The sequence below is a fragment of the Perissodus microlepis genome, chromosome 8, assembly GCF_051167445.1.
Source record: "Perissodus microlepis isolate ML-2025 ecotype Zambia chromosome 8, ASM5116744v1, whole genome shotgun sequence".
NCBI lineage: Eukaryota > Metazoa > Chordata > Actinopteri > Cichliformes > Cichlidae > Perissodus > Perissodus microlepis.
Window position 1 is genome coordinate 26,003,497 of NC_140468.1, and position 22,027 is coordinate 26,025,523.

The following is a 22,027-nucleotide window of genomic DNA, read 5'->3' on the forward strand; positions in this document are numbered from 1 at the left end:
ACACACATTTAGTGTGATCCTGCTGAAACTTAATGTTGGTGACACTGAGGATATGCAACCCTGGTGTAATTTATTTTTGCCTAACATTAGCATTGTACTTTTTTTTTTCACTCCAGTGCCACAAATGATAAAAGTGGCTTAAATTTGTGAAGATGTGTAATTACACACACACACACACACACATATATAGTGATACATGGAGAAAGAGAGCGAGAGCAGAAGACTCAAACCCGAGCCTACTGCTCTCTGGCCGTACAGTACATGGTCGCCTGCTCAACCACTGAGCTAAACCAGTGCACAGATTTGTCAAATTTGTGAAGCACAGACGAAACAGACGTATCTCTCCAAGAACAATGTTGCATGTTTAGAAAAATATGGATGGTTTATTTGACCCTACTTTGACAAGCATTATATTCCATTTCCATGATGTTCAAGTCTTCTGAAGTCAATGAAACACAGTCTACATCCAAATATGAACAGTGATATATCATTTGTCAACAACACATTCATTCACTTTTCGTCCTACAAACAGTTTTTGCAAAGACACACACAGTATAGTATTAATTTATCCGGTCAAATACTCGGTTAAGTGGGCTTCTATTCTGAACTCACGAAACAGTAATGGTTTATAGTTGTTTTTTAAGAATCTATTGAAAACAGACAGTCTAATATAAAGTCCATCCAGTACAGACTTGTCCATAATACTGCTTCTAGAATAGCTTATTTACAATCGTCTACTGGAAGCAAAACAGGAAACAAAAAAGAAAAAGAAGAGAAAAAAACGCCATTGCTTTAAGAACAAAACAAGCTAGCCATTAATATTAAAATTCAAAATTAATAATCAAAAACAGAACATAATGTTTTTTTCATTGATTGTGCTTTGTAACCCACAAAACCACTTCATTTTTCGAAATAGAACACCTATCAGAGGCACCAAATAGGAGTGCTGATAACATCCAGTTCAATTTCTCTCATTGAGATTCTCTACAACTATGAGTAGGACAGGGCATACAAATGGTTCCTTTTTTTCATTTATTTATATATTTATAAAGTTATTACAGGCTCATTCTCTCAGTTCATCACCTGTGGTGGTGTTATGTCGCACAACAGAAGTCACGTAGGAATCGGTTCGTGTGTTTAACCATGCAAAGCCCTTTAAGATTTGCCAGAAAAGGTCACAGAATAGATTTGTTGGACAAAAGGGGGCTGATAAAGGCATAAACAGACACAAATGGTGCTTTCCCACTAAAACATACACAGAATGGTGCCAAAAGCCTGTGGATGAATAGGATAGGCAAGACAGTGGAAATAATAGTAGGCAAGTTAGCAGGATAATACTACACCTTCCCCATCCATAACCTCCTCTGGCTTCAGATCTGGCTGGGCCTGTGTATGCAATGTACAGTGTAGCTCGTTTTCCCGGTCTCTCACAGTAAGTAAGTGGAAGTTCTTGGTCCTGGAATCTCTAATTTGGCAGAAGCCTTGGTCAAAGAAAGAAAAATTGCCACCATCCTACTCTAAAAGGAGGCCAGTATACCAACGTTTGTCAATCAGACCCAGCCCCTGGCATTCAGCAGTGAGTATTCCTGAACATTTACACAGTCACCTCAGTCTTGCTGCCTGTGCGGTAGTGCTGTGGCTGTTGTTGCTGCTGCTGGTGGTGCTGTGGGATGTAGTGGAGTTGTTCCACAGTGTGAGTCCGTCTCGAGGCAAATGCCTGCCTCTTATTTGCTGTCTGGTTCATGGCTAAGGTGTTGGAGTGCCCACTCCCGCCTGCTCCCTGTACCCCACTTCCGCTGCCTCCACCACCGCTGTTGTTAGAGGCACTGGGATGGGAGTGCATTTTGGTCATCTTGTAGCGATCCATTAGAGGCGTAGTTGGAATGAACACGTCTGTGTGTGAGATGGCCCGTGACATTGACTTGTCACTGCCATAAAACCCGCCAGAGATACTGCTGACCATGCCGCGCTTCAGCGACCTCATCAGCTTATCTGGCGAGAGCAGAGGATCCTGGGACAGGAGGCGGTCTTGTGAGTATAGACGTTCTTGTGAATAGAGGCGATCTTGGGAGTAGTGGCGGTCTTTTGAATAAAGATGTTCCTGTGACAGGAGTCTGTCCTTGGAGTACATACGGTCCTTGGAGTAGAGGCGATCTTGGGAGGTGTGGCGGTCCTGTGGAAGAAGACGCTCCTGGGATCGTAGACGTTCAGCAGATAGGAGCTGTTCATCGGACAGGATCCTACCTCCGTACAGGGAAACACCGTTAGAAGACATGGTATAATCTTGCTGGGGGGCTCTTTGAGGGGACAGGACACGATCTTGGGACATAGCCCTCTGGACACGACGGGGCCTCTGCCTCTGCTGAGACTGCTGCTGTGAGGACTGTGACTGCGGAGGGGCCTGGGAGATGGAGGACTGTGGGGGCTGGCTCTGCTGTTGTTCCCGGTGCTATCGAGCAAAAGACGGATGAGGTGAGTTTATTCATAAACTCAGGGGTAAAATGCTCTGCTGCCGACTACTTCAGAATAACTTCTAACATTTAAATCTGGAAACTTGTGCTCTTGCATCATAGATACATAAAACTTGATAGTACATGACCTTGTTTTGAAGCGTGCACTATTGAACGGAACACTTCTGTACCCACCTGTTCTTGACTCATTTTGAGAACATGAAGGGGAAGAGTGCTTCTTGCTGCCAGGTCGGGCAGGTGGCGCTTACGAGTGTAGTAGTCTTCGACTTCTTTATCTGCTGCAGAGGACACAGAAGTGAAAAAAAAGACACGAAGTGAAGAGGCAATTCAAGGAGCGAAAGAAAGAGAAAACACAGGTAGGTACAGAATGCTAGGGGAGAAATCGTGTAACGTGGAATTGGAGAACATGGCACACAATGCAGAGAATAGTGTTGGGAGACCCATCGTATTTCACCTTTCCAAGCTCATAGAGGGGAATAGAAAATAGAGGCAGAGTATCACAGTCAGACCACATTACATGCTAGGCACATAACATCCACATATCCAGACTTGATCAGGGATGCTGCAGGCAGTTCTGGCTGTGGGGGATAACTTTTCAAATGTCATTTGAAAGTCTATAAACAAAAAACATCATATACGGACACATACCTCACATATATGCATGCTGGAAATCTAATATAGGATTATTACACAATCACATCAAAACTGAAGCTGGGAGTGTTTCATATAAACTCGAGTGGGGGTTTTCTTTCGTATTCCTGTGTGCAACCAACAAAAACCTCCAAACCAAACAATGAATATAACATGCATTTAAAAGCAGATCAAAAAGACGAGAATACATTTGCAAAGACGATAGAGTGTAGGAGTGAATGTAGCATTAAATTCATGCCACACGACAAAAACACATGCACGGAGATGTGTATCGACCAAATAAATAAATAAAAAAACACACACGCACACACAAAGTAATGCACATTTACAAAAACTTGACATCTGGTCATAAAGACAGTAGCATAAACCATTCAAAAATGGAAACATTTATAAGTCTGTGAATGAGCGTTTAACCCGCACAATAAGAGACAGGTGAATGCCACTGCCATTGATGGTGGAAAGGTATAATGAGAGCAGATCTCTCCACCTTATTGAGAATTCGTAGATGGCTTTTCGGTGCGAGTCTGTCTTTTTCAATAATGGTACAGCAGTGTTCACACCACCTGTCCAAATTACTCTCATCCAAATCCCCTTCAGCGCCGAGTCACGGGTGCTTGCTGCAAATCGATTCATTATGAGAGATAATAAAACAAGATGTTCCTTTCTCAAGCATAATAGTCTTCAAGATTTGGGCAGCGCATTGCAAACTCATCAACCATATTACCAGAGTGAATGAATAACTCATGATATATAGTGTCCTGCACTGCAATGGGCTAAGTGCTTTTTTTCTCTTCAGTTTGATACCAATTTGCATTAATAAGCAGTACCATTCTTCTTTTATTATCTCAACAATGAAAACTCCGCTCGATGTTCCCTCCAGCGCAGTCCAGCATGATCTATCGTTGTGCAGACACTAGTTGAGCAACAAAAAGAAACAGCAGAGCCTTTTGGCTATTTGCTGCAGCAAATAATTTGCTTTTGAAGCAAAAAGAAAGTTGGGAAGACTGAAGGAAGGACACCGCCAAGGGATATTTTTCCATTTCAGAACTGTCTCTTTGGTGGGGTCCTATCTCTGACAATTGAATTCATTTGGTTTTGTTTTACGGTCCATCAAAAGCTATTATGTTAATTCTCACAAGCATTCTTCAAATAAATTGTGGTTGTTTTTATTTCTCCAAAACAACTGAGAACCAGTAAATACTACTGCAAACTTGTTTTACCATTTAGTTTCAAATGGTGCCTGGCAGCTCTAAGTGGGAGCCAGTGCAGAGCGACCCCTGACGGGATGAGTTGTAGATGTCCATCTTTCATTTTGACTTGAGCCAGCAGCGAAGCAGGACGCTCATGATGAAACTACACAAGCCGTAACGGATATTTGTATTTCACTTAGAGAATAGCATGAGACGAGAGCTCATTATGCTGTAGAAATTCACCAAAGAAACGCTAAATTAATACCGAGCCAGGCCAGACGCAAGAAGCCGCTGATATATGTGTGATTCAAGAGAAATCATGGCTGCGGTGAGGGAAGCAGGGAATATCAATGAATCTGAGTTTTTTTTGAGGTGATTAGGCTGCTTTTTTGACAGCTCAGAGTTGAGAAGGGGATACTTTCTGGCTTTAATTCATAGTGCCCTCCATCCACTTAGATGTTTAATCAACGGCGAGCTGCAAAAAGTCCAAAAAAACCATATACGGGTACTTTTTTCTACAGTTTAATGTCCCAAGTTACAGCAGGTGAGGCATTGTTACATCTGGAATACTTCAGAGCCCTTCAGAAAGTCCCAGCCTGGAGTCAGGAAAGCACACTTAATGCAGTGTTTTTATCATGCAGGGCTTTAGGATCAGGGCAGGGCGCCTATTCTTGCATTATTGCAGTGAACTTGGACCTACTGAGTTTCTTCAAGGACGAGAACCGGTTGAGGTCGGCTTTGACGGCCGCCTCGTAGGAGGGTGGCAGGTGTGACAGGCTCTGGAAGGAGCGTGAGAAAGACAGGTCGTAGGGCTCCGTCTGCGAGGTCAGGATGCCACTTATCCGATTGTTTTCTGGAGACACATACATACATATACAGACACAGAAGAGGGAAAAAGGGGGGGGGGAAATGGGCAGGCTGACTTCTCCTACGCCAACCCCCCAAAAAAGGAGACCCCAGGCAACCATCACAGAAGACCACCTGCTGTGAAGAAAAAAGAGTGAGCTGGCAGACAGGCTGGAGTTTCAGCTCTACAAATATTTGCTGGAGGCAGAGGTCCGTTAAAATAATCTCCAAATTAATCTCGTCAGTATAAAATAATAATTCCAACCAAGGGAGCCACTGAGTACATGGAAGCCCTGCTCCTCTTCTGGGAGTTTTGGGGTTGTAGTGACCTAAGAAAAAATCTATTTTTGTACAAATACACATAAACTCACACATGAGTACATATAAAATATGTTTTGAATAGCTGGTTTTATAAACCAGATAGAGTTAGCAGCTTACATTTCATACTTTGTATCTCTGAGGTGTGAGTCTTTACTAACTCTAACCCTAGACAATCAGAATATGTAGTTTTTGTTTTGATTAAGTTGTTCTCCTGTGTCTTAGCAATCAGGGACCAAAGAAAATAATCATTCTAAGTGACATGAACTTTCTTTCTTAATAGTCTATTGTGCCTTTCTCCAAATTATAAGGGTAGGGCAGAGTTAGAGTTATCCCTTATGGTGACTAACCTCAGAGGGTTAAAGAAAGAAACTTCTGAAGGAAGGTACATGTGAAAGGGTTGGAGAATGACTGAGATAGATTTTGAGAACAATCATACTTTATGTTGCTGAAATAGAAAACCCAGTCCACTCGTACTAAAGTGGAGTGAGAGAGTTACGTATCCTGTTGATATTTCAGTAAACTAGACTATTAAAGATAGTCATGGCTATAAAACATTTCTTATTTGATAACCCTTAACATTAAAGCCAAACGGGTTGTGTAGGTTCCCCTATGCCAAAGCTACTCTGACCCTTCTAGACACGACACCCTAGGTTCTTTGGTATTAAGCACCAAGATATTAGGACCAGATTCTTTTAGTCATGCAAGTTGCAAGGTGGAGCGTCAAATCAATTAGACTTGTTTTTCCAGCACATCCCACACATGCTCAGTTAAATCAGATGGGAATCTGGAGGCTGAAGGACACCTTGATCTCTTTGTTACATTCCTTAAACTATTACTCCAAAATTGTTGTATTCCTGAACCACATATTATCCTGCTAGAAGATACTTTCTGCCTAATAAAGCCTACTACCTTTTGACAGGTGCTGTTATTACAAATGATGGAACTGAACTGACCTGTAAGTGATTTTAATGTTGTAACTTAGTTGAAATACTTCTATCACTTTGGTTGTAGGCTTTCTATGGTTTGTACCATAGCTCTAAAGTTCTAAGTCATATTTGTCTTAATCATCCCTCTGTCCTTTAAAGTTCAGCATAGTTTGCTGAGGAAAAAAGTTGAATATCTGCCTTTAAGAAACTGTTGCATATTTTAAAACTCCAACTTGTTGGTGCCAGTGATGGGGGAGTATAGGCGGACACATCAGCCACTCAGTGAGTGTTTGGTGTGGGACTAACTTGACAGGCGATGCGGTGGTTTGACGGGAGGAAACAGTGGTCCAAACAAGGAAAGGCAAGGAAAAAATAGACAACACACCAAACAACAGATGTGTGCTGGAGAGTGACCCTGCTTGTGACAGTGCTGTGATGTGAACTGGGACAGGGACGGGAGCAATGCCTGGCTGCCTGTTGTTGGTGTGATGTGAGATGATGCCAGGAAGACGAGGAAGGTGGGGGTGGGGGACTGGACCCAAGCCTTCTTTTCTTCTCACTCTACTCCTTGTCTTTATCTCTCTTTTTCACACATGTACACACACAAACATCCGCAGTCTGTCCCATTCCACTTCCCTCACTCTGTCAATCTTATCTGTCTTACCATGCTGCCACCCACTTTCCTTTGCTTCTTAATTCTTTCTTGTCCATTCAGTATTCCCTTCTCTCTCATTTTCTTTCCCACACCTGCTCTATCTAGCTTTCCCCTGCAAGCTCTGAGTCTGTCACGCAGTGCAGAGCAGCGGGCATGGGTGTGACTCCACACTAGCCTCCAAACGACAGATAAGAATAGTGTTTTTAGTAACTGCTGCAGGATGGAGAGATGGAAGAGAAAGAGAACAAGAGATGGGGATAAGAGAATCAAAAAGAAACAAGAGACTGAAATGCTCAGTTGTGGTCGCAAGCTTACGTGCATTCATTATGGACATGAACGGCAATAATTTGGGTTTTTTTTAATGAATTCTTTGAACTGTTCTTTTTAGGGGTGAAATGATTGTGCATGATTGTACATCCATAATGACTTATTTTGGATTGTCTCTAAAGCACACAGAGTCAAAGTTATCCATACAGGCTCAAAATTGTACATACAGCTCATTTAAATTGGCACTAATGTCACTAAAGATGTAGATGGTAAATGGCCTGGTTCTTATATAGCACTGTACACAACTTGCCTCGTTCACCCATTCTATCCAACATTCACACTCTGATGGACGCATCAGAGACCAACTTCGGGTTATCTGGCATGCAGACTGGGCAGAGGGGAACTGAACCACCAACCTTCCAATTAGTAGGTGACCTGCTCTACTACCTGATCTACACAATCGTTCCACCCTGGGAAAAAATTGATTAAAGAAATAAAAGCTCATAACATTAATGCCTATGATGAGCGTATGTAAACTCATGACCACGACTGTAAGAAGGAACGAGAATAAAGTAGCAGGGACGGCAGCATGGCTGAGTGACTGCAGGGGGTCCTGGGAGCTGCAGGGGGGGAGATTGAAGTGAAAAATTTGTGAGTGGGTTGTCTTCCACAGCTGCATTAGTAAGTGGGGAATCAACTCAGACTGTGGCATGCTGTTAGCTATCTCATTAGCAGACATACTTTATGTTTAAACACAGTAAAGCCACACAGATGTGGCTCCAAGACTTAAATAGTTAAAAAAAAAATCAGCAGAAGATTTTACGTGACAAGATTATTAATATGTGATTATTTTCTTATTGCCATTACAATCCAGTGAAATAGCCAAAACCAACAATGAACTGGTCTCACTTTCTTACTTGCTTACTCAGAAGCATAACTCTAAAGCCCAAGCTTGGCACTGTGCCACTTACACTGCAGAGTTTATGTCAGGCAAAAACTCTGTTTTTTCATTGTCTTACTATTTTCAGTTTCAGTTTTTTAGTCAACATGCAGTAGTGTTAGGTCATTCTCATTCACACTTGTTGACATGTTTTATTTTATTATTAATTGTTCTTAATCTGCACCTTTGCGGCTGTTAGCTGTTCTGATTTTAACTTCATAACTATTGTGGTATAGTTTTGAAAAACAATAATTATGAGTTGTATCAGTCAAATCTATAGCTATAACTATCTGTAACTTAAATTAAATTAAACCTAAACCCAAAGGCGCTGACTATGTAACATAACTTTTGGTGGTAGTAATGACATGAATGACATGACAGTTGATAACAGCAGCAGTCTTTCAGAATTAAATAACAGTATGGTGTTATGTTCACACAGATGCAGAATTTTAGATGCAGAATTAGTAGGTATCAGTACGTTTACTGACAGTGGCACTAATACTGCTCTGAAAATCAACTCACGGGATACAAATGTCCAAGTAGAACATTCTGAACCCTAAACTTAAAGGATACCCTGAGTCACAACGACAAATGCTTTAATCATTAATGAGAACCACGGGTGACCACGAGAAACTCGTCTCATGGAAGACAGAACATAATTTTGCAACATAAAATAAGCTTAATTGGATACATCAATGAAATGGAAGAAGATAACAACTGATATAAGAGCCTGTCACACAAAGCATTTACATAATTTCGAACAGAATTACACACAAAGTACCAGTCCTCTTACATGTTACACACATATGTGAGTGTCCCAGTGAAGCATTCAAAATTGTTGATTTGGTTTTGGTCTTTCTGATGGATTTTTTTGACAGTATGAAAAATACTGCATAAATATAACATAAATAATTTTCTACTGTAACTCATCAGCTTGTGTCCCTGATTCCTGTTGGCCCACATGACCAACAACAAACTGTGCTGTCAAAGCAAAGATCAAACAGAAACTACTGCTTGAGTCAGGTCTGAAAATACACTGGTTTAAGTTAGAGAAAGGAGGAAACATAGGTAAGAGTCGTGGTATGTACACAAATGTGTGCTGGAATGCAGTGAATGACTATTCACACTAAATTAAACATATGTATGCATGACTTACCACGTCTCAATGATCGGTGAGCTACCGAAACCCAAATGAAAAACAAATATTTCAGAAACATGTTGATGGTAAGAGAAACAGAACCTATTCCTGAAAGACCTTCTGCATATTCAGCACAGCCAGTACAGAAAATCTCCCCTCAAAATTATTCTAATGAAAACAGCTTTTAAGTCCAGAGGCATGCTATGTACACTTGTGTGTATGATTGTGCATTTTCTGCTCTGATATGGAGCAGTATCTCCTGGTTGTTTCAGTCAAGGGCCGCTGGGGGGGTTGTGGCTGTGGGTTTTTATCTGGAAAATACACTGTGTGCCAAAACTTGAAGGATTTCTGGCAGCTTGTGATCAAAGTGTCTGTGTTAGATGTGTTGAAATGGATTTTTCATGTTTTCCATAGATCTCCAAGGCATTTGTTCCCAGTATGCAGTTTGCTTATCTATGCGTGTGATTCTGTGTGAGTCTGTGGATGTATGTGTGTGGACTACACGGTCAGTTGTGTCCATAAAGAAGGAATGAGTCTGTCTGCAGAATTTAGCTATGGCTCCAAAGTGCCTCAATGATAGCAGGTTTTTAATGTTTGTGGTTGAAACAAACAGTATAAAAATCACACGGTGAGATCAGGGCAATGTAATAAATGCACAAGGCAGGGAATATTCAGCTTAATGCCGCTTTTTCTTTTATCTTTGCTATCTTTCCTCTTTCCTCTCTTACACGACTGCTCAACTGGCAGACTGTGACCACGGGCCGCCTCAGCTCCCTCAAAGGAACAGCTGATTAACTTGAGTAATAAAAGCCGATTCACGGTACTGCTCCTCTCAGCCACCGTGAAGTTATGGTGATAACTTTAGTTTTTCAGGACAACAGTGGAGAACATTGTCGTGGGATGGGATGACCTTGACAGAGCATTACGTTGTTTTCACTTTAAAGAAAGAGAGACAGATGGCCGACAACTACTGTCTCTTGTCTCTCAAAGAAAAAAAGTGCCCCCATTTCGAAAGAATTTAAAAATGAAGAAATTGAATTAGATCAGTTCAATGAATTTACCCCATTAAACATGTTAAGAGCTGCATTCTAGACTTCCAAACATTTGAAACATTGAACTGACCAGGGAATTTACTTGCATAAGACCCTTTCCCTCTAGTTTTCCTTACCATTCTTAGGTGTGCGTGTGGGGCTACCTAGAGCCACATGGTTATAGTTGTGCTGATGGGTACCTGCAATGACAAAAGCAATGAAAGATCTGTTCAATGTTCACGAGGAATGCTCTGTATGTTCTCAAACACAGACTTCAAGCAGTGTGAGGGTGATAATTAAAGAGATAATTCACTGAAGAAGCTGGAAATGTTGTCTTCTAGTGGCACTTGGAGATATGCTTTTTATATAATTCACAAAATATAGATCTATGTAGAAAACATTGTGCATTTTCAATGGACTTTTATAGTTTAAATAAGACACGATGCCGCAGTTACTTTCCACTCTTGCGTGTAAACCTATTCACTGAGTGAAATATCCCTTTAATTTCCTCAAATAAAGAAAAGACATGAGAGACTGTGTGATGAGTAAATCTAAATGGAGTCCCCTGTAAGCTTGACATTAGCCTGCAAAATATGTTTACACCAGACATATTTTGGAAAGTAGGCTAAAACAGACGAAAGGAAAAAAACAGAAATATGGCATACAACATCCTGTCCTGGAAAAGCCAAGAGCAATTACTGTATTTTTTGTAAAGTGTATTATTTAAGAATAAAGACGCGCATTTATGCATTCATCATTACAAATGATACATGAACTGCAGTGGTGCAGGTGCATTTGAACACAGGAAACCACCAGTACAACTACAAATGAACAGAGAAAGACATTCTGGTTTAAAATTATATGACCAGTACACAAAAATACACAGTGAACCTACCAAGGGAGGTTTTGCACCAACATTTTTACATAAGCAATGACCAAACAACTCATTAGAAATGAAAGTTATATTGAACTCACATAAAACATACTTTTTAAAACTAGAAACAGATTACTTTTAACCTCAGACAAAAGTAGTTAGCAAAAAAATCAAAACAAAGCCAAACCTTCAGAGCAAATTTCAAGGTCTTCAGCCTGTTTACACTGAGCAATTGTTACCTGTTCATGATGAAGTCTGACTATCATGAGAGAAATTAAGTGAAATTGGTCATTGGTCATCACTTACCAGAACAATTTGTTCTAGATTACACTGAAGCCAACCAAGAAATCCCAGAAACTTAGGGGCAGTGTTTGTCAGCTGACATGAAACCATTGTCATACTTTTATTTACAAAAAATAAAATGATAACAACAAAAAAACAGTTGTGGAAAAGAAAAAAAAAAATCCAAAATCAGAAAGAAAAACTATGGAAGAAACACAAAAAATCTTATGACTCACAAAAAGAAGGAGCTGATAGTGTTCCCCTGCTTTGATACATAGTTTTTCATATTTAAATCTAAGATGGTGAAGTTATTGCACATTTTTGTGCCACCAGCTAACTTGCTAACATTGAATGGTATCAGCTTACAGGTCGGCTAGCGACACTGTTATGAACAAATGGTGAAGGATTTAGATTCCTCAGTGATGGGAGCTGTGAAGTGCAGTGACCTTCAGAGATACCACATCAGTAGCGTTCTGAACTGTACTTTCAGCAAAACATTACCAGAGCACACAATTACACAAGGTGACAAATATGTTTCATGTCGTTTGCTTAGCTAATTTAGTTAATTAGGCTAGCATAAGCTTTGCCCTGGTTGCTTCCCAAATCGTGTTCTTATTAATCTGAATTTTTTAGCATGCATATTATACAGTTGTGTGTTATCTGACACAGTCAAAAATCAAGCCCAGTGTTTATCCAGACAGGTCATGACTTCAAGCTCAGCCAGAATCCCAGCAGACTAGCTTATGGCTCCAGTCCGTTTTTTTCACTGATGTTCTGTGCTGTAGGTCTTACTGCTGCCAACTCTACCTCTGGCTTTCCACATATGTGCGTGGAAAGGCAGTAATTGTTCAGGATGAGTATGCATCAGAGTGATTAATACGTTTCTTATGGATAATGTTTGTACAATATATTTGGGATGTGTTTTTGAACTTGTAGTCTTTGGAAAGGACTCTGCAAACTTAACATGCACTGGTCCTCATCTCTGGCCATTATCCCTTTTTTTCTGTCTCTGCAAGGAAGCTCTAATCAGTAGTAACAGTCAAACGTGTTGTCATTTGAGTAAGCAGAGCCTTTTTAAATTTCATCTCAGAGGATAAACAACAGTTGGCCCCAATCACCTATCCATCCTGCTGTGCTGGAGTGTTTGTGGGATGACAGGGAATGTGATGCAGTGGTATGGTGCTCGCCTTGGCACCGCACCGTGGAAGTGCTTTAGTTGAAAGATGGGACCTTTACTGAGCCCATTGTACTGAGAAAGTTGATGAATGACAGCTATTCTCAGCAGCGTGGGTTTGTGTGTTTGTATGAGAGGGGAAGGCAGCAATAGATGGAGACCCCAGTGTAGAGTGTTGCCATTGCAACACGTTCATTTGCTGTCTGCTGCTGTGCCTGTTTAAAAATGCATTAGAGCCAACTGCTGAAACATCCATTTACATCTGTCACAGAAGTGAAGAAGGAGAGTGAGGCCCGACGCGCTCACATCATGGGTTTCAATATTTGCTCGAGCTATAGAGATAGATGAGATGTGTCTTCTGTGTGTTCCTCCACTGGCTTTTTCTTTTTTCGTATCAGTGCTTAACAGTGACTCACAGAAAAGATTATTCAAGGGGATAAATTCACAGACTTCAGAAACTGCTTCTTTGGAACATATTAAATGTACAGCTTAGTAATATAAAGCCATGTATAAAAAGCTATGTCTTTTTAGTTACTATATTATCTGTATCTGTCACAACAGATCTTTCGTTTTTATTTGTCCCTGGTAGCACTATCGTTCATTATTAATGATCTATTATATCACAATAATGCTGCTTATTTTACTAATGCATCAAATCAATGTGTTCTTCACTTTTATCTATGGTCTATGACCATGCGGTGGGGTGTATTGCTGGTTGACCAAAGAAGATGTTCAGATTACTGTCATCCTCATTTCTAAAGTCTTCTCCTATCTATGTTAGAGTTCAGGAGAAGACCCCTAAAATGAAACCCCTCCTGATCAGGAATACGCCTGCCAAAAAGAAAGATTTCTTCATTTGTTGGTGTGATTAAACAGGTGTACTCACACTAGGCTCATTTGAATCCCAAAGTCCAATTCCTTTAACTAGTGTGTTACTTTGACTAATTGCTGAGCACTGTGTCCGGGCATGCTTAAGTGTACTGTGACTGTGTCACCACTTACAAATGAAACCACAAAACACATAAACTAGGGAAGCTAATTTTACTGTGAAAAAGCACTTATCAAAAGCTTCTCTGTGCATGAAAGTGAAAGAGAGTGAGAGGATATGACTTGCTGAGACAAACTGAAGTGCGTTCAGGTCATTAAATGACAACAACAAGGCGACTATTTTGTGCACTGCAGGTGGCACACCAAGAGAGCTTGAACAAGTTTAGCTTACAAAATAATTATTATTATAAAGTATACTACTGAATTATTTCACCTAAAATCAGTGTTTGAGAAACTTGCATCAGATTTATTGTTGATCGATGCAATTGATGTATTTATTTGCAAATTAGGATATGATTTGCAAATAAATACATTGAATACCTAGAGAAAATAAAGTATCAATACTACTGATACAAAGGCTTGTTTTGAGTAGTGATGCCAGGAATGACTGAATCACTACAACCAAGACTTTCTGTCTCTGCTAAAGCTCACTGCATCTACTTTAGCTTATTAGTATAAACAATTCATGAAATAAACATTTTTGGTCACTGAATAGTAGAGCGACTTATGAATGAATGTGCATGTGATTATGCTAATCTTATTAAAGGTGACTAGTAAAACAAAATGTGGTTGACAAACTGGTAATTACATAGCCCTTTCACTACTCTACCTGAGCATTCAAAGTAGCGTGCAAGCCACATTCACACACTTTATTCTATGCCTCAAGCACTTCCTCAAAATCACACATGGACACATTGAGGGTTAGACACTTTAGCATGCAGACTGGGGGGAGGCAGGGATTCTGATTAGCAGGCGACCTGCTCTACTTCTAGCCAAGACATCCTGTGTCTGGGAAAACCCTCAGTAATGGTGATAATTTAAGAGAAACAGCGATTAATGACACATACAGGGTACATAATAGCAGATTAACTTCTTTTACTTATTAAAAACTGCTAATGACTATGGCCCAGGTATCAGTTGGTGCTGGCGTGGAAAAAACTGCTATGATTTCACTTGATCTTAATTCCTATACTGCAGAGTAGACACAGGATGCCTTATCATAGCGTGCGCAGAGTGCATCCATTTAAATCAAACATGGTTAAAACTGGTCCATTTCAATCTAACAAAGAAAGCAACAACACCGCCCTATCCCCACCCCCAGGAAAAAAACAAAAACCAACTTGCAGTATTATGTTAATGAGTCACAAAGTGAATGACTCATCTCTGCAAACAAACTTTTTCTGTAATGAACTACAACAGGTGACAAGTAAACATCTGTCCTCTCTGCTGTACAGAACGTACAATAATTTATTCACATTTTTTCTTCATTCAATTCAATTCAGCTCAGTTCTATTTTATTTATAATGTATTTATATAGCGCCAGATCACAACAATAGTTACCTCAAGGCGCTTTATATTGTAAAGTGAACTCTTGCAGTAAATCATGAAGGGAAGTAGAGAAAAATTAATTAGAGTGTAGAATACACACTCTAATATTAGTTACTCCAGTAACACATGAACATCATATAGTTTCAGTTAATTCATATTCATGACTGATTTATATGTTCTGGCTTGTCTTCCACACTGTGTCTTTTGTCCTGTCTTCCCCCCCTCAACCCCAATTGGTCGCGGCAGATGGCTGCTCCCCATGAACCCCATGGTTCTGCTGGAGGTTTCTTCCTGTTAAAAGGGAGTTCTTTCTTCCCACTGTCATCAAATGCTAAAAGGGGGTTGTGTGATTGTTGGGGTTTTCTCTATATTAGTGTAGGGTCTTTACCTTACAATATAAAGCACCTTAAGGCATTTGTTGTGATTTGATGCTGTATAAAATAAAACTGAATTCAATTAAATTGAATGTTTTTACTTTTAGAACTGAAATAATATTTTCATTCTTTACTTATAAACACAACACTAACAGTAAGTATATATTGTATATTTAAAAATCCAAATGGTATTTAAGCCAATTCCACAACATAGATTAGACTTTTTTAAGTCATTATTTTGGACAGTATGATATCTTTTACCAGGCCTGGTAAAAGATATGTTGCAGTTCAACATGTTTTCAGAATAAGGCTGCCATTTCCACAAAATCCTAGAAGATTAAAAAACATCTGATTTGAAGATAAGAAACATGTTTTCAGTTGAAAAGTAGTTAATTGGGGACAATTGTGGAGAGGTAATCACCAACCATGTAAACTGCATGCAGTTCACGTGTTGTTGCGCATGAAATGTGTCGTTTCAGTACACACTACCCAGCAAGTTTTTAAAAAGTGACAAACTTCAAGAAAAATGGACCGTGCTGATAGGGGAACTCATCATTGATGTGTATTATGTGTCTCTACTGTAAAAATTTGAAAGCAACAGAAACAGAGCATAACTTTGTGAAGTTTTGTCTCAATCTGGTGATTTCCATTCAAAGTCTGGTCTGAGGGGTCCACAGAGAGAGCCAAAGCTGAATGACGGGCTGAGAAGCAGGAGAAGACTAGCTCATTAAGAGCCTGGAGAGCAACGTTCACTGATCCCAAAGTAATCAGGGGACCAATTAACCACATTGAAGACAGAGTCCCAGCACAGTTAGCACCCCCAAACTCTCAGGGCCATGAGTCTGCTTATCAGCTCGGAACACCCAAATGCACCATCATCCTCCTGGGCTCCTGGAGCTGACATGGCAAAAAAAGAAAAAGAAAAAAACTCTCTTGGTACTACTTTAAAGCACCCCAGGAAACCTATTTTTCAGTGGTTAAGTAAGCTTAGTGTGGAGGGTGAGATCTCCTGAATGTTTCGCCGTCCTTTACTTATTGCCTTCATCTGCTTTAATTGGCATATTAAAATAGATTCAAAGCCAGTGCTGCTGTCTAATCATACAGTGGGTTGATTATCTGTGATTGACGTGCTCTCCAGATTGTTAGGTTAAACAGGATCCCTATCTAAATTGCTAAATGGCCGATTTGCTGTCAGTATGTTGATGACGGAGCTGTGTGTTTGTCAGATGGTGTCAGTCAGATTTAATGGTTAAATCAAGCATATACACCCATAGCTGTGATCAATGGGCTGCAGAGACTAATCTTAAACACCTTTTTTGGATACAGTCACCCTCAAGTCCGCAAGAACATTACTCACATTAAATTTCCCTTTACTGACACGGTAAGTGATCTCTGGAGAATACCTCCTTGGCAAGTTTGCATAATAGCATCCAGATGGCGTGCAAGTGACTCAGTATTCTGACATTTGGCGTGGCATTTTGTTTCACATCACACTTCCAAGCATCGCATCCACATTCAACACATAAGGGAGGTAAGAGAAGGCATGCTGAGAAACTCAGAAAATACCTTGAACCCCTTGGCAAGGTTAAATAAGCATTTGTAGTCACATACTCTGAGGTATCATAGAAACTATCAGAACATTCATTTCTAAGGATTTGCATTCTGTCCAACTACTGAAAAGCCAGCCACTGAATATCCAGTGAATAGGGATATGTGTATTTGGCCACAATCTATAGTGAAGCAAATGACAGAGAAGAGAGTGGTGAGTGATGAGAGACCGAAAGGGGAGAAAAATAACAAACATATGACCAAGGTCACCAAGCTCTAGACACCAGCTGCCTAATGTTAGCACCATGCACATACAAAATCATTTTGAGCCACATACAAGCATCATGTACTGTACACAAACATAACAGAGTCACAGTGATATATAAATAAATTAGCAAAGGTTGACTTTTCTATTCCAGATCAGTATTCCCTGGGGATTCACTTTAGAAAGGACAGTTTCACATTTAATAACTAATAAAATACGTTCAGCACAAATACAGTGTGCCCTTCGTGTAGCTAGGGTGAAAGTGAGGCTGAAGACGTACAGTAGCTGAATAGCGGAAGCTCCAACTTTCATGAAAGAGGCTGGATTTCATTTTCAGTCAAAGCTGTGGTTAACCCCAACCCCATATCTGGGTAAGAAAAAACAAATGTTAATAAATGGTGTGAACACAAACATATTTGATGCTTCAGGCATGCCCCGCGTCCAGTTTAAATGAGATGTCGCATTGTTTGTGCTCAAGAGTTGAGAAACGCTAAACTTTTCAAATCGCTTATAGTTCTCATATAATCACACTGTGTTTATTGAAATGGTTGAGCGCTGCTGCAGGCTAATGAAATCAAATAATGCTTGAGTAGCTTACTGTTCAAGGTGATTTTTTTCTATGCTAACAGCTAATCAAAAGTTGTGTTAGCTTGCCATGTAATTTGCTATGACGAACATACCCAAACATACCCATTTAGCCTGTTTTTGAAGATTCTCACCCGCCCTCTGCTCCAGCTGTGTCCCTGTGTATTTCTAATCCTGTCTTCCTATTTTTCACATCATCCGTTCACCCTCATGTGTCTACCAGTTTTCCTATCTTACATCATTTTTTCGATTTCCTCGCATCTCTGTTGGATTAGTTTTCTCCTCAGCTAGATTTGTACAGCATGTTTTGATTTATCCTTTTTTTTTTTTAGTTTGGCAAATAGATTTTTTTGTCATCCTGAGATTTTGTCCAACATTTGGATCCATTTCTCACCATATGTATGTTCAGAAATCAAATCCAGATAAATTACAGTTAATAGCCAGTGAAATATTCATTAATCCTACAAGACTTTAACTATAGCCTATGATGCCACGATTCCAAAGTTTTCCAAACCTTAACTCTAATGGAGTTCTGAATTGAGGAATCATTTTGCTCATCCAGTATTCTAGCCTGCAAGTAAGGGCTGTGCATACTGCCTGTCTAATTAGCATGAAACTTGAGCTGTTGCTCTTACAAGAATGCATTATTTAAAATCTGCCGAGGAATGGGAGATTTCATAGTAACACATCAGATGCTCTTCACCACCATTAACCAAATGAGGGAAGAGACTGTATTTTCAAAAAAATAAAATGCTTGCTATCACTCCACTGGTGAACGTGCATCAATCAGCCACAACATTAACACCTGTCTAAGATTGCACAGGTTCCCCTCACTGCATCAAAACATCTCCTATCCACCAAGTCCTGGACAGGTGGGACTCTTTGGTCCTCTTAGTTAGGGTGGGGACTCAGTGGAATAGGTTTGTACTGGGGCAAACAGCAAATCCTTAGCTGGAATGTAACGCTGGAACTTTTAAGGCATGGTGAACTTTTTTCAGGTAATTTCTAAAGTAATTTTTCTTTGTGGGTGGTTGGCAGTAATGTTTAGATGTGTAGTCCTTGGAAAAGTAGTACACAATGTACAAAAATACTTTGTTCCTAGCAGAATGTTGAATTGTAATAAGATCAGTGTTGGGGAGTAACATAATAAGCATGACAATATATTAGGTAATCCAAAGTATTCAGAATATGTTACTCACATTAAGTAAATTAACAGAATACATTACAAACGACATTTTGGGGCATGTATTCTGTAATCTGTAGTGGAATACATTTTAAAAGTAACCTTTCCAACACTGAATGAGATAATCACTGCTGTTTAATTCACCTGTTCGTAGTTTTAATGCTGTAGGATTGAGAAACTGAGAACTCATCTGCAGCTTTTTGGTGGTGCAATACAGAAAGCTGGCTTATACAAACGTGTACCATCAAAAGACAACTTTAGCTTGTATAACACAGAGAAGATATTTACTTTTTTTGTTGTGTTCTTCTTACAAAACAAAACATATCCCTTTAGATTGTTTGTATGATTTTTAAGTGTATTTGCTAGTTTGGTATCTTTGGAAAAAACAAAGCATGAGCTGATTATCATAGAAATCCTGGTGGTCAAAGACAGACTTCAAAACACTGATGTTAAAGCTGCTCATGCACAACTTAATGGAACCCCAAAGGCCTAGTATTTCTGAACAACAAGGAGGAGGAGGGAGGAAAGCAAGCACAGTGAGACAGAAATACAGTGAGCAAAGGATAAAGTGAGACACAAAGTAGATAAGAGAAGGAAAAAGTATGAAAAAAGAGGATGTGCTGGGGTGCTGGGATGAAAGGTAAATGGCCCAGTGACCACAAGGCATCCCTCCACCTCTTCCCTCTGACTCCAAAGCACCCACCCTAGTTCTATTAGAAAGCCATCTTCAGCTTTCTGCTCCACTCTCCTCACGACACCCCTCTTTAAAACCAGCAGCCCTGCCATCCCATTAGCCTTAGCTAGAGCAGCTACCAGCATTATAAAAGGCCCAGAGGAGATGGAGGTGGTGACAGTGGGGTTACACTGTGCATGCGTGTATCTATGCACCAGAATCTGTGCAGAATGAGTGTGACAGATATGCAGTATATGTCCCATTGGCTCAGCTGACAGCCCAGTGGCACCAACATGTCCCTTCCCTCCCTCTCGCAGCAAAGGTAGACGAAAGGAAAGCCACCATGGGCTTGACATTTATCAACTGACAAAGACTGTTCACATTTAATCGCTAAATGTTAACTGCCATAATAGCCCTACTTCACTCAGTAAGTAAGGGACAAAGCTTTAGGCCCCACCTCCTCTCTGATTTCACTGGAAGAGCAGGAGGCTTAACTCTGACCCAATTGCAATCCTAGTGATAATGCTTATAAGTTATATTTATAGCACTTTTACCCCATCTAATTTTAGCCCTCAGTGCTCATTCTTAACTGAGTGGCTCTTATCTGTCAAACACAATTTTAAGCGACAAAAGGCTTAGACTAAATATTTGACTTTAAGGCCATAACAAAAACAATGAGAACAGAAATTTCAGCAGATAGGAAAAAGACTTTGTACAGCATTACTATGCAGTATCAGAAAAACACATTTCAAATTAAAGAAAGCGCAGGGAACTTGTTTGCAAATAAAACTCTGTAATAAATACTCAACTATAGCATCACATTGACATCATGTTAATTAATATGACAGGATTTCCTTTGGAGAAAATTATGACCATCCTAAATGTAGCTGTTTTAATTCTCGTGTCTGACAACAGCGTGGTGTTATGTACTGGCAGAAAGAGCGGCGTTGATGAACAGTATATGCAAAGGCAATGGTAACAAGACTGAAAATAATGAGCTAACGGCATATGGGTTGATAATTCAGCACCGAAGTTTGCCATTAACAAATCCAACAGCTCTCACACAACCAAGGTTTTCTAAAACCTTGTTGCTGTCTTTTTCAGCCACTTGAGACTAAACTCTAGAATTCATATCATAGATATATTTGATATGCTATGGCCTTGCAAAGATATGACAAACATATTCACACACAGTTCTGTAATTTCTCAGTCAAACTTCACTATGTTAGATCATTATATGAATTTTAATCTTAGACTATGAAAACCTGAGTTAATACAAAATGCAGTTTTTAAATGATGATTTCATTTATCAAAGGAAAACAACCATCCAGACCCACCCGGCCCTGTGTGGATAAGTATTTTCTAATTGTACCATCATGTAATTCAACAGCATTTCATAAGAAGAACATCATGCCAATAGTCAAACATTGTGGTGGTATTGTGAGGGTCTGGGGCTGCTTCATTGCTTCAGGACCTCGACAACTTGCTGTAATTTAGGGAACCATGAATTCTGCTTTCTACCGGAAAATTCTGAAGGAGAAAGTCGGCCGAGCGCACTTGGGTTATGCAGCAGAACAATGATTTGACAAACACCAGCAAATCCACCTCTGAATGGTTCACTCTTTATTTGACTGTTCACTATGCCACTGTGTTCACCAGCTAGCAGGTGTGGAATATATTGTTAACTTTACTTTGTACATATAGCTACTTTCTGATGACTTTAGATTATGAAAGAATCTTATTCCACAAGTAGGAAAGCAGTAGCCATACAGCCTATAGTAGTCAATCATAAACAACACAGGACACCAATTATATATCCTTCTTAGGGTGTGAGACAAATGATTTTTACATTTAGGTGGGAAACTGGATTCCCGGAATCTCTAAAATCTGTTTTGTTTTTTTTCAATGGCCTGAAATACCAAAGAAAGGATTTGCCACACATTAGTGAAAGGAGAACAGAGGGAGAAGCAGGTAATGACTAAAATAAAGTGCAGCTCTACACAGCTAGTAAAAACGATTGAATTACAGGTCAGTTTCACAAAACAAATTCTAAACAAAACCATGTAGTAACACACTATCTTTTTCTCATCCATATGCTGTACTTGTCACTGGCTTTAAAAATCAGATGAAAGGTTTGGATCGTATTTTAAATTATTTTATTGATTTTTCACAGCAGCGAGTTCGATTACATACATTAATGCAAATTTTAAAAATTACAGTAACTGGAGTGGTTTCCTGTCTGTATACTTTTAGTATT

General features: G+C 39.8%; 1 protein-coding gene across 11 annotated transcripts in view; it reads right to left on the bottom strand.

Moving 5' to 3' along the window:
- Positions 1-356: 356 nt before the first annotated feature.
- Positions 357-22,027, bottom strand: part of shisa6b (shisa family member 6b) — an 82,718-nt gene continuing 61,047 nt past the window's right edge. For 2 of the 11 annotated variants that reach the window (XM_084938417.1, XM_084938414.1), the window contains 5 exons: positions 10,574-10,636; positions 9,424-9,444; positions 5,013-5,165; positions 2,646-2,749; positions 357-2,449 (listed from right to left, as the gene is read on the bottom strand). In XM_084938417.1, coding sequence (XP_084794543.1) covers positions 1,595-2,449; positions 2,646-2,749; positions 5,013-5,165; positions 9,424-9,444; positions 10,574-10,636 — 1,196 coding nt within the window. In that variant the 3' untranslated portion in view covers positions 357-1,594. The remainder of the gene's footprint in view (positions 2,450-2,645; positions 2,750-5,012; positions 5,166-9,423; positions 9,445-10,573; positions 10,637-22,027) is intronic. The other 9 variants (XM_084938418.1, XM_084938416.1, XM_084938422.1 and 6 more) reach the window with 7 other exon arrangements.